Below are 12,623 nucleotides of genomic sequence, written 5' to 3'. Positions count from 1 at the left end.
CCCAGCCTCCCAAGTAGCTAGGACTACAGGAGTACACCACTACAGCCAGTTAATTTTTTTTTTTTTTTTAATCTTTTGTAGAGACTGGGTCTCTCTCTGTTGCTCAGATGGGTCTTGAACTCCTGGCCTCAAGCTATCCTCATGCCTCAGCCTTCCAAAGTGCTGGGATTACAGGTGTGAGCCACCATGCCTGAACTGCTACTATACTAATTAATAAATACCTTGGGCCCAGAAGTTCAAAACCAGCCTCAGCAACATAGTGAGATGCCATCTTGACAAAAAAAAAAAAAAAAAATTAATTAGGCTGGGCAAGTTGGCACACATGTAATCCTAGCACTTTGGGAGGCCTAGGAGGGTGGATTGCTTGATGCCAGGTGTTTGAGATCAGCCTGGCCAACATAGCAGAAACACATTTCTATTAAAAATACCAAAAACAACTGGCCATGCATGGTGGTACACACCTGTAGTCCCAGCTACTCAGGAGACTGAGGCATGAAAATTGCTTGAACCCAGAAGGTGGAGGTTGAGAGGTTACAGTGAGCCAAGATTATGCCACTGTACTCCAGCCTGGGTGACAGAGTGAGACCCTGTCTCAAAAAAAAAATGTTTTTTTTTTTTAATTAGCCAGGCATGGTGGCACACATCTGCCGTCCTAGCTACTCAGGAGGCTGAGGTGGGAGGATTGCTTGAGCCCGGGAGTTCCAGATTGCAGTGAGCTATGATCATGCCATCTCACTGCAGCTTGGGTGACACAGCAAGATCTTGACTCATACACACACACACACACAAAATTAAGTAAATAAATAAATAAACATAAGGTGTTTAAGAAAGAAAAAAAAAACAACTCCTCTTTATACCGTAATTTCCACATCTGGGAATTTACATGAAGAAAACTATCAAAAAAGTAGAGTAAGATTTATTTTTAAAAAGATGTTCATGGAGGTGTCATAAAAGTAACAAATTGTAGGCCAGGTGTGGTGGCTCATGCCTGTAATTCTGGTAGCATTTTGGGAGGCTGAGGAAGGAGGATCTCTCACCGGGAGGTTGAGGCTGCGGTGAACTGAAATGACACCACTGCATTCCAGCCGTGGGGGTCAGAAAGAGCTTTTGTCTCAAAAATAAATAAATAAATAAATGTGTTAAACAAACAAAATGAAATGCCATATGCTGCCATTTCACATCATAATATCAAATAAGATTTTTCGACTAGGCCTGGTTTATGCCTGTAATCCCAGTACTTTGGGAGCCTGAAGCAGGTGGATCACTTGAGGCCAGGAATTTGAGATCAGCCTAGGCAACATGCCGATATCTCATCTCTACTAAAAACACAAACAATTAGCTGGTGTGGCAGGGTGGCACGTGCCTGTAGTCCCAGCTGCTCGGGAGGCCGAGGCACAAGAATTGCTTGAACCCAGGAGGCAGAGGTTGCAGTGAGCCGAGATCACACCACCGCACTCCAGCCTGCACTCCAGACTCCAGAGGAAGATTCTGTCTCAATGAAAAACAAAAAACGAAAGTTATTACTGGGAGAGGATTTGGGAGAAATTAGGATTTTATACTAATTCTGTACTGCCTGATTTTTTGTACATCAAGTTTGTATGATGTAAAAAAAAATCAATGTCCCTAGTAGTATGCTAACAAATGCTCCAGCAGGTAAATTGAGGGTATATTTTATCTATGTTCACACTGCACCCTCTGCTGTTTCCATAAAGAAAAGGCTCGAAGTAGACACCTACCCAGGGTATATTCATATCCTTTGTCCATTTTTGTTATTTTTGGATTGGACGTATTTTTCCCAGATTTGTAATACCTCTTTGTATATTAAGGAAATTAGCCTTTATGGGAGAAAAACTTGAAAAATTATATAAATTACATCATTACTTTTTATTTTGAAGACAGATAACTACTGTTTGATCATTTTTATTACAGCAGCTAAACACCAGACTGCAGGGTACCCCAGACCCATCCTCTCCTCCCCCAATTCTACTCCTGGCTTTCTTTCCGTGTCCTGACCAAAAATCACAGAGTGCTTTGACTGCTCTGTGAGAGCCCAGTGCAGGGTTCTCCCAGCGGACTTGAACTCAAACCAGGACCTTAAACATTTCCAGGCACTGATAAAAGTATCTAGGTTGCTGCTCAAAACACTGAAAGAAACTGGCCTCAGCCCTGAGCCAGATTCCTTAAACCCTCATATAAACTCCATACCCAGACCCCCTCACTGTGGATATACCTAGGTAGAACACCCCTTTTATCTTGTCCATTGCAAGGATTGGTGCAGTAATCTGCAAGTTCCCTCAATAAATGCTTTAGACTGATTACTCTACTTAGTGGCTCTTTCTTTAGAATCCCAGCTGACCACAACTTGGGACAGTCTGGGGCACTCCCTTGTGGGGACTCCCCTGCCTCCACTTTTAGGTTGACTCCGGCCACAGGTTTGGAGGATAAAACATACACTTCTGAAGAATCAATGTTCCCTATAAATATTTGAAAAGCAACTGAATTGGAAACCATGGAACTAGAACTAGATCATGTATAAGCCTGCAATGAGAAGGCCTCTCATAAATTGGTCCTAATATAATGGCAAGGCCATGTTTGTTTGTCTTTTTAAATTAATTTCTTGTTTTTCTTTGAGACAGAGTATTGTTCTGTCACCCAGGCTAGAGTGCAGTGGCGTGATCACGGCTCACTCCTGGGCTGAAGTGATCCTCCCACCTCAGCCTGCAAATAGCTGGGACTACAGGTATGTGCCACTATGCCCAACTAGTATTTTAAATTTTTTATAGAGATGGGGTATCCCTATGCTGCCCATACTGATCTCAAATTTCTGGGCTTAAACAGTCATCCGGCTTCAGCCTCCCTAAGTGCTGAGATTATAAGCATGCGCCACAACACCCAGTCTAAATTTAATTTCTTAAATCAAAGTAATATATTACAAGCAATTTGGAAAGAAGAGAGGAAATCACTCACCACTTTTCATCCTAATAAAATTACTGCTAATATGTAGTGTATTTTCTTCCAAGTAAAAAACATATTTTAAGATTCTTTTGTAGTTCATAAGCATGATGATTGGGTTTTCACACACAGAAACATATAATTTTTAAATAATTTATTAACTGTTATCATACATAAAATCCTTGTTTCCTTTCTGCAGAGACAGTATAGTGTGTTATATTATGAGATAGAATAGTATGCTACATAGTAAATACATAGTATAGTATTTAATGACTAACATTTAAATGAAGGGGCTCTGACTCACTTCAAATCCTGCTTCTCCCCTACTTAATAAAAGTTTGTATGACTTTGGGGAAATTGCTTATCTTTCTAATCATAGATCTCTTTTTTTGTATAATGGGAATGATTATAATGCTATCAGTCTCATAGGAAAACTGAAAATTAAATGAGATAAGCACACAATCAGTGCTCACAGATGTCTACATTGAATTGAGTATCAGTGAAGTTTATGAATTCAGTACCTTTCAGATAATTCTTTTTTGTGCTCTGTTGCTAGTTCACCGTTTTCCCCAAGGGTCTTTATTTCATTTGGTGTTACTTCATCATGCTGTGGATAGAAAAATAAATCACAGTTTAAAAAATCATCATACCAATGATCCAATCAGTAATGTTTTTAAAAGGGAAAAATAAACTGGCAATATATATATCAAAAGCCATAAAATATTTACACATTTAAGTCCACTCAATCTAGCTTGGTGGAGAAAATTTATAAAATTTTGTCCACACACACATATAATTATACTATATATTTTTAGAGACACATAAAGAAGACGAGAATTTTAAATATACCAGCTGTGATTATGTCAGATCAGCAAAACTTTGACTGATTTTACTCTCCTTTCAAGTATTGAAATTTCCTCTAATGTGGTTATATTACTTTTTAGTCACAAAAATAAGGAAACAAAAAAACTTGCTACTAATTTAAACTTTCTTAAAATCCTTGACTTAAGGATTCCTGGGCTTCCTATGAGCTACAAATCAAAACTATAAAATAAGCTGAACAAATTATATTTCTCCTTCAAAAGGACAGTGAAGTATTTAGCTATAAAGATATAAAATAACTCAATGTATGCTAAGCTTTTCCTAAATATTTTGTGAAAGCAACTTAGATACTGGTGTCTATCACATAATCTATTTTACATATCATTGAGAAGTTTCTTTTCTTTTCTTTTTCTTTTTTTTTTTTGAGACAAAGTCTTGCTCTGTCGCCCAGGCTGGAGTGCAGTGGCATGATCTCTGCTCACTGCAACCTCCACCTCCCGAGTTCAAGCAATTCTCCTGCCTCAGCCTCCCAAGTAGTTGGGATTACAGGCACCAGCCACCATATCTGGCTAATTTTTTGTATTTTTAGTAAAGACGGGGTTTTGCCATGTTGCCCAGGCTGGTTTCAAACTACCAAGCTCAGGCAATTAGCCTGCCTCATCCTCCCAAAGTGCTGGGATTACAGGTGTGAGCCACCGCGCCCAGACACTATTAAGAAGTTTCTATATTTATATAAAAACTTAAATCCACTCGAAACAATATAATAACGATAACGCTCCCCAGATTTACCCTTGTTATTGCCATTCGATGAGTACCTTCCACTTATATATGCTATGGTTACATGATTATAATTGGCTAACACTCATACCAACCAATATTGTGAAAGAATTGACAAACTTTTTTATCATGTAGTAATATAACTTCTAGAGTCAACATCCATACAAGCATGTTCTAGTAATTTTTTAGTAGAAAAAACATTGGACTGGGTTAGAGCTGAGAAAATTGGGCTCCACTTTGCTAATATCTGCCAACGTGTACTAAAACGGGTCATTATATTTTCTTTCCCTTAGTTTTCTCATGTATAAAACTAAATGATGAAATTAGTGATCTGTAAACTCTAAAGTTCTGGTAGAGTCAATAATTACCATCAAATAATAACCATTGCATTACCGCTCACGTTCCTGGAAACACTGTGAAAAGTCAAGGATTAGATATTTCAGTCCTTAGTACAACACACTGTTACATCCTAGACAAAAAAACTGAAAGAACTATTATTTTCAGATGATGATGCCCTGGGAAGAAAAAGCAAATTAATGACAGAAATATAAAATACATGTTGATAGCCTGATTTTGGACATACTGTAAAGATTTTCTATATGATGTGGCTGTGGGTTTAAAGTTTAAACAAAATAAAAAATAAAAGTGAAAGATTTTCTCCCTAACTCTTTATTGTGAAAATTTTCAAACTTATCAAAAGGTTATATAACAGTACAATAGGCCAGGCGCAGTGGCTCATGCCTGTAATCCCAGCACTTTGGGAGGCCAAGGCGGGAGGATCACGAGGCCAGGAGATCGAGACCATCCTGGCCAACATGGTTAAACCCTGTCTCTACTAAAAATACAAAAATTAGCTGGGTGTGGTGGCAGGTGCCTGTAATCCCAGCTTCTCAGGAGGCTGGGGCACGAGAATTGCTTGAACCCAGGAGGTGGAGGTTGTAGTGAGCTGAGATCCCACCACTGCACTCCAGCCTGGTGACAGAACGAGACTCCGTCTCAAAAACAAAACAAAAAAGAATAGTACAATAAATACCACATACCTTTCACCTGGATTCACAAAGTGTTAACATTTCCGACACCTTGAGTGCCTCCTCTCTCTTTTTATTTTTGTGGAACCACTTGAAAACATTTGCAGATATGACATTTCCACTCTCTAATACCTGGCATGTGTTTTCTAAAAATATACATTGTTTTATCTTTACAATGCCACTATCACGCTTAAGAAAATAAAATGTAATACAGTATCACCTATTATACAGTTCATTGTTAAATTTTCCCAATTGCTCTCCAAATGTCTTTTATTCCTTTTTTTATGTCTCTTAATCTACTATGGTCCTATTGCCTTTTTCGTATTTGATGACATTAACTGATGTTAGAGTCCAGGTCAGTTAATTGTCTTGTGGTATGGTCTGTATTCTGCATTTGTCTGAATGTTAACTCATAATTAAATTGGGGTGAAGTGTTTTGAACAAGAATACTACACAGATAATACTGTGTATTTGTTATATCATATCAGACTGAACATACTGAAAGGTTTCTCCAATATTGGTGATGCTAAGTTTGCTAAGTTAGTTAAAGTGGTACCAGCCAGATCTCTCCATTGTAAAGGTACAGTGTTTAACTTTGGGACTAATAACCAATCTGTGGGTGATAATTTGAGATCATGGGTTTAGAATCCATTAATGACCTTATCTAAATCAATTATTACATGAGAGTTTTAAAAATGGTGATTTTCGATTTTATCTTTCTTTCTATATTTACTAGCTGCTATTTTGTAAAGGAAAATTTTCCTTATCCCACCCTTTTCTTCCTTATTTTCTTCCTTCTTTCATTTCTTCCTTCTGTCCTTCCTTTTGTCCTTATGTCTGCTTTTGGAGTATCATATATATATATGGAATACTTCACGAATTTGCATGTCATCCTTGCAGAGGGGCCATGCTAATCTCGGTATTGGTCCAATTGTAGTATGTGTGCCGCCGAAGCAAGCACATGGATTCTTTTTACCTAACATATTATATTCCATTATTGTCATTATTTGTTTTAAAGCTCAATTGTTCCCAAATTTGGCTATTACTGAAAGATTTTGAAGTAAGTCAAAAGCATAAGTAAATCTGAGGCAGGATGGCAAAAGCTACAAAACAGCTATTTTTCCAGTATTGTACACATTTTTTTTCTGTTTTTGGTTAATCAAGCAGCCCCCGAACCAGAATAGGTTCAGACAGACTCTTGTACACATTTATAGAGGGGTGTTATTCAAAACATTCAACAAACAGCACATCACAGAAATTAACCAATTAGAATCTACACTGGCAGTAAAGAACTGGTAAATACTATGCACCGATTATTCTCTTCTTACTACTAACAGAAGCAAATTTTCAAGTTTCTTATGGGAATAATTTTATTTATACAAAATAACCTCAACTTTACTAATGTACTACTATAAAACAAAGTCGAACCAAATAATATTCAATAACAGCATGCCCTTTAAATTTCTTAATCTGGGCCAGGCACAGTGGCTCACGCCTGTAATCCCAGCACTTTGGGAGGCCAAGGTGGTAGGATCACTTGAGGCCTGGAGTTCAAGACCAGCCTGGCCAACATGGTGAAACCCCGTCTCTACTAAAAATACAAAAATTAGCCAGGCATGGTGGCACATGCCTGTAATCCCAGCTACTTGGGAGGCTGAGGCAGGAGAATCACTTGAACCCGGAAGGCAAAGGTTGCAGTGAGCCGAGATCGCGTTCAGCCTGGGAGACAGAGTGAGACTCCGTCTCGAAATAAATAAATAAATAAATAAATCTCTTAATCTGACTCACTGGTGCTAACATGTCACAAGTAAACATTTTAAGATAACTTCGCTTTCAGAAAATGTGAAACTGTCGATTCTAAACAAGTACCTTATTTTACTCTTACCTTTTCTATCAGAAAATGTTGGTCTTGTTCCCAAATAAAACTACCAATTTTTCTTCTTATTTCTGTGATGAGAAAAACAAATCCAATACTGTTTTTTTTTTAAACCTTCCAAATTTTGCTTAAAGTCTGAAATTTCTAGGCCAGTGTTATTCTATTTTCAACAAAATCACATAACACACTTGTTAAAATGCAGATTCCTATTGAATCAGATCTTTGAGGAGGAGCTCTGGAATTTGCTTTTCTAAGAAACTCTCCAGATGATTCTAATACACTTTGCTAATCATTGTTGTAGACTTTTCCTGCTAGAATATATCTATATCTATATTTGTATCTCTATATACATTAGATGTGTATATGTGTGTATATATATATCATTGAGGTATGTTCATCCACTCTTCTTTTATATCTAATTGTATCTACATATACATTAGATATATATCAGTATCTATATCTGTATCATTAGATATACATTAGATGCATATATGTATACATATATAGATATACATCTGCATAGATATATCTCTCTATATATAATACTGCATATGTATCTATATAATGCATTAGATATATTAGATGTATATCTAATGTCTATATAGCTATGGATATTGATACAGACACAGATATATAGATATAGATATAAAAGAAGGGTGGATGAACAATATGTCTAGTTAACATGGTAGTGCAGGAATTCTACAATGGTCCGCATGTCAAAGGACAATGTCATCACCCAAACTCAATGATCTCAAAAGTTTTCGCAGTAGCCAAAAGGACAAAAAAGGTGGTATTACTCTAGACTTTTGCTGTCCAGTATGGCAGCCACTAGCTACATGTAGGTACTGAGCACTGGAAATGTGTGGTTAATCAAAATTGAGAGGTGCTGTGAGTATAAAATAAATACAGGATTTTGAAGACTTAGTATCAAAAAAAGAATGTAGGGTATCTCAATTTTTATAGATTATATATTGAAATGATAATATTTTAGATGTATTAGGTTAAATAAAATATATTCCTAAAATTAATTATACTCAGTTAATTATGTAATTAAGTTTTTTAGAGAAGGGGGTCTCACTATGTTGCCTAGGCTGAAATGCAGTGGCTATTCACAGGGGTGATCCTGGTGCACTGCAGCCTCAAATTCGGGGGCTCAAGGGATCCTCCCACCTCAGCCTCTAGAGTAACTGGGATTACAGGTGCATGCCACCTTACCCAGCTATTTTTTATTCTTATTAATGTGGCTACTAGAAAATGTAAAATTCATATGTGGCTCACATTTGCATCTCATGCTTCTACTAGACAATAGGCAGATTTAAAAAGGTATGCTTTTAATTTTTAAAAAGAAGCACGTTTTCATTTAAAACAGATTTTTGAAAATTTAAATACATGTTAATATAAGATGCTAAACTCAAAGGCAGAATAGGAGTGATAATTTAAAATCCTGTAAGTAAATAGGAGTGATAAATTAAATCACAGTCATTCTACGATATAAGCTCCTTGAAGGTGGGTATTCACTGATTGGCACAAGTAGTTTTTAAAATCAATTGCCCCATCCAGTCATTGTTCTGTGTAACCACTTAGAACAATTTAGTGTTATTACTTATAAGTAGGTTTCACCAGGACATCAACTATGGAAGGAACCAAATCTCTGGGGTTTCTAATGGCTCTTTTATAGAAATAATTTTTAAGTTGTTTGTTTTCTTTTCTTTTTAATACTCTCCTCACTGGGAATATGTACTCAGCTTCAATCTGTCTTTTTGGAGATGAACACGTATCTATTGGACAGGCAAGCTACATATCAAGAATTGGGTAATAATACAAAACCTATCAATGGGGTAAAGTTAGCCCAGGCCAGCTGTGGTGGCTCACGCCTGTATTCTAACCACTTTGGGGAGCTGAGGCGGGCAGATCACTTGAGGTCAGGAGTTCAAGACCAGCCTGGCCAACATGGTGAAACCCCATCTCTACTAAAAATATAAAAATTAGCCAGGTGTTGTGGTGGGCGCCTGTAGTCCCAGCTACTCAAGAGGCTGAGGCAGGAGAATCACTTGAACCCAGGAGGTGGAGGTTGCAGTGAGCTGAGATCTGTCACACCACTGCACTCCAGACTGGATGACAGAGCAAGATTCCATCTCAAAATAATAATAATAATAATAATAATAAAGTTAGCCCAGAAAAAATAGGCAGGATTTGGGTAGGATAAGAAAGGGTGTTCCAAGCAGGGAAAACTAAAAGAACCAATCTCAGAAGCAGCTGGTTTACTTCCCCATCATATTTTCTAGGGGTGCTGAAAAAAATTGATGTGAAAGTGCTTTCAGGTGTATTTTAAAAAATACAAATACATGGGTTTATTATCATAACCAATCTTTAAATATCAGAAGAAAAAATTAGGAAAATAATGAAGAGATTCAAAACCAGCAAAGAACACATTTATTAAATGCTCACCACATCAGACACCTTAAAACATTATCTTATTTTTAAAAATAATTGGAAATTATTAAAATAAATAAAGACAGGGTCTCACCATGTTACCCTGTTGCCCAGGCTAGTCTTGAACTCCTGGGCTCAAGTGAGCTGCTTGCCTCAGTTTCCCAAAGTGCTGGGATTACAAGCATGCCCTACCTCGCCAGGCCTATTATCTCATTTTATCCTCAAAACAACTTCAGATAAGTAATTTGCTAAAAGATCACAAAACTAGTAAGCATTAGACCCTAGCCTGTGAAGGAAAGATCTGCGTCTGTCTGTCTCTCCATTGAATCCCCAGCACCTACCCAGGTTGCAAGTTGGCACACAGGAGAGCTCAATGAATATGAATAAACAATACATAAACAAAGTCAGGATATACACCCAAGGCAAATTGATCCAAAGTCCATACTTTTTCCACTTATGTTAAATAGATACAAAATTCAAAAATATGTGACTGAGAACAAAATAAGTACAGTTGAATTTGGCTGTTTCACAGAGATTAGCCAGATTTGGCTGTCTGACAGGTATTGGCTGAATGATCTTTGCTAACCTTTTTGCAGGCAAGCAGGAGGAAGAATGAAATGACCCAAAGCCACCGAGGTTTTTATTTCAGCATTAGCTACTGCAGAGAGATAGTAGGCATGAAAAACTGTAGCATTATCTTCTATGTAATCAAGGCTCTGATATATTCTAGGAGAAAGAAAGGAAATATTTTAGGTTATGAAGCAAACAAGAATGTATTCAACCTTTCAAAAGAATAAATAAATAACTGGAAGTAGAGAGACAACTACATTGAAGCATACATGTATGCTGTTCTTTTCTGGCAAGGAAGGAAAAACATATGGCATAAGATACTACTTTCTGGGGGCCTATATCTGGCACATCTCAGCTTTACAGGGTTGGTTAATGACCATATGAATTAGGAAACTTGATCTAAAATGGTCGTGTTTACTGGGCATCAACAGCGGATTGAGCTAGCAGCCTATGGGTCTTATCCATGGTCATTGCTATAAACAGGGATCAATTTATCCTGAGGTGAGGAGCGCTCATGCAGTCAGAAAAACCTTCACATATAGAAAGTAACATCTTTTCTATAGGTGGAGATAAGAAGAGCATTACAAGAAAAAGGCTTGCGTGAAGGCAAAATAATGGCAGTTCGGGTTGACTGGGCTACGGAAGGCGTGAGAAAAAGTGGGAAATAAACAAGGTAGGCACAGACATGATCTAAATCTGTAGGAAATCGGTGGGTGGAGTGGGGAGTGGGGAAAGGAGGATGTGGTAGGGCCCTGATCTGATGTCTGGTTTGTAAACAAAATCTGCAGCCATGCGAAAGGGGATCTCAAGAAACAGATTCAAGCACAGTAACAGCTTAGGAAGTTACTTTGATAGTCCCGTCCAAAAGGGAATTAAGGTGCTACTAAGTTAGTGGCAGTGAGGATGAAGAACAAATACAGGGATCTAATTCATGGTATTCGGCCACTGGCTGTTTCATGGTGTAGGGTTGTTATTCAAAATTTTGGAGAATACAGGCCCTGGCGCAGGTGTGAAGGGATATAAGATTTGATTTAGACTTTGAATATGAGGGGCCTTCAAGGCTCCACATGCAGGTGTAGAAGAGGCAGCTGGAAACACACACTTGGAATTCAGGAAGAGGCCTGAGGACCAGGGAGAAGCCTGTGACACTGCAGCAGAAAGGAAAGGTGGTTGTCTATTTCTTTCCCTCAAATCCAGGACTGAAAACTTGCCCTTTTCCAGCCTCATCCTATCGTCAATATTATTTATTTATTTTTTATTTTATTTTATTTTATTATCTTATTTAATTTTTGAGATGGAATCTTGCTCTGTCACCCAGGTTGGAGTGCGATCTTGGCTCACTGCAACCTCTGCCTCCCGAGTTCAAGTAATTCTCCTGCTTCAGTCTCCTGAGGAGCTGGGATTATAGGTGTCCGCCATGGCGCCCAGCCCCATCAATATTAGTGGACTGCAACTTCCTTCCCTAACTCCCGGCTCATCCTAACATAAGTGGCGCTGCCAGGTGGCCCTCAGTACCTCAGCGTGTCTGGGTGCGAGGCATCACAGCTGAACAAGAAGTCGGCGGCTCGCGGGTCACTGATCGTCCCCCCTTCAGCCACTGTGGAGGTAAGAGCACGGGGTGAACCTATCAAGCACCCTGGACCCAAAGCATCAGAGAGAGGAGGATGCTCCCCTCACCACCTAACCCGCTGCTTCCACTCAGCTTCCTACCCCAGAATTGCCTCAGATCCCGGCTAACGCTGCGGCAAAACCAACCCCGCTGCCCTTGAAACATGGCGTCGCCAAGCCTGCGGGGACGTGAAAAAGGAGGCCTCAGAGCTGAGATCCCTGATTGGTTCCAGGTCCAACGCCAAGCTCAATGATTGGTTCCCAAGAGGCCGGGAAAGGCCTGAGGCCCTCAGATGAGGGACGGTCACTGACTGCTTATCCGGATCACTTAGGGGCCTTTCAGCCTTCCCCTGGTAAGAGAAGGAGGGCGACTCGAGTTGGTGAGGGTTTTTTGTTTGTTTGGTTGCCTTTGTTTTAAATTTTGAGGTGGCGAATGTTAACTCTAAATATTAACAAAGTTACCATGCAGTGTATGTACAGGCATAGGGCAGAGTCTGCAGCATCAAGTATTATTTTTGAAGCAAAATTCGTTTCATCATTTCATCTATAAACGTTTC

The 12,623-nt window shown here is 38.7% G+C and overlaps 1 protein-coding gene across 1 annotated transcript in view; it reads right to left on the bottom strand.

Annotated features, from left to right (window-relative positions):
* The window catches only part of LOC105502156 (chromosome unknown open reading frame, human C15orf43), a 21,936-nt gene extending 9,694 nt beyond the window's left edge, over positions 1-12,242 (bottom strand). Inside the window, exons 1-5 of the mRNA XM_011928528.1 lie at positions 12,169-12,242; positions 11,974-12,055; positions 10,475-10,614; positions 7,465-7,526; positions 3,474-3,559 (exon numbers count right to left, since the gene is read on the bottom strand). Coding sequence (XP_011783918.1) covers positions 3,474-3,559; positions 7,465-7,526; positions 10,475-10,614; positions 11,974-12,055; positions 12,169-12,232 — 434 coding nt within the window. The 5' untranslated portion in view covers positions 12,233-12,242. The remainder of the gene's footprint in view (positions 1-3,473; positions 3,560-7,464; positions 7,527-10,474; positions 10,615-11,973; positions 12,056-12,168) is intronic.
* Positions 12,243-12,623: the final 381 nt, after the last annotated feature.

This window comes from Colobus angolensis, unplaced genomic scaffold, assembly GCF_000951035.1.
Source record: "Colobus angolensis palliatus isolate OR3802 unplaced genomic scaffold, Cang.pa_1.0 Scaffold78, whole genome shotgun sequence".
Classification (NCBI taxonomy): Eukaryota; Metazoa; Chordata; class Mammalia; order Primates; family Cercopithecidae; genus Colobus; species Colobus angolensis.
Note: the sequence above shows the minus strand (reverse complement) of the source record. Positions and strands in the feature narration are given on the sequence as shown.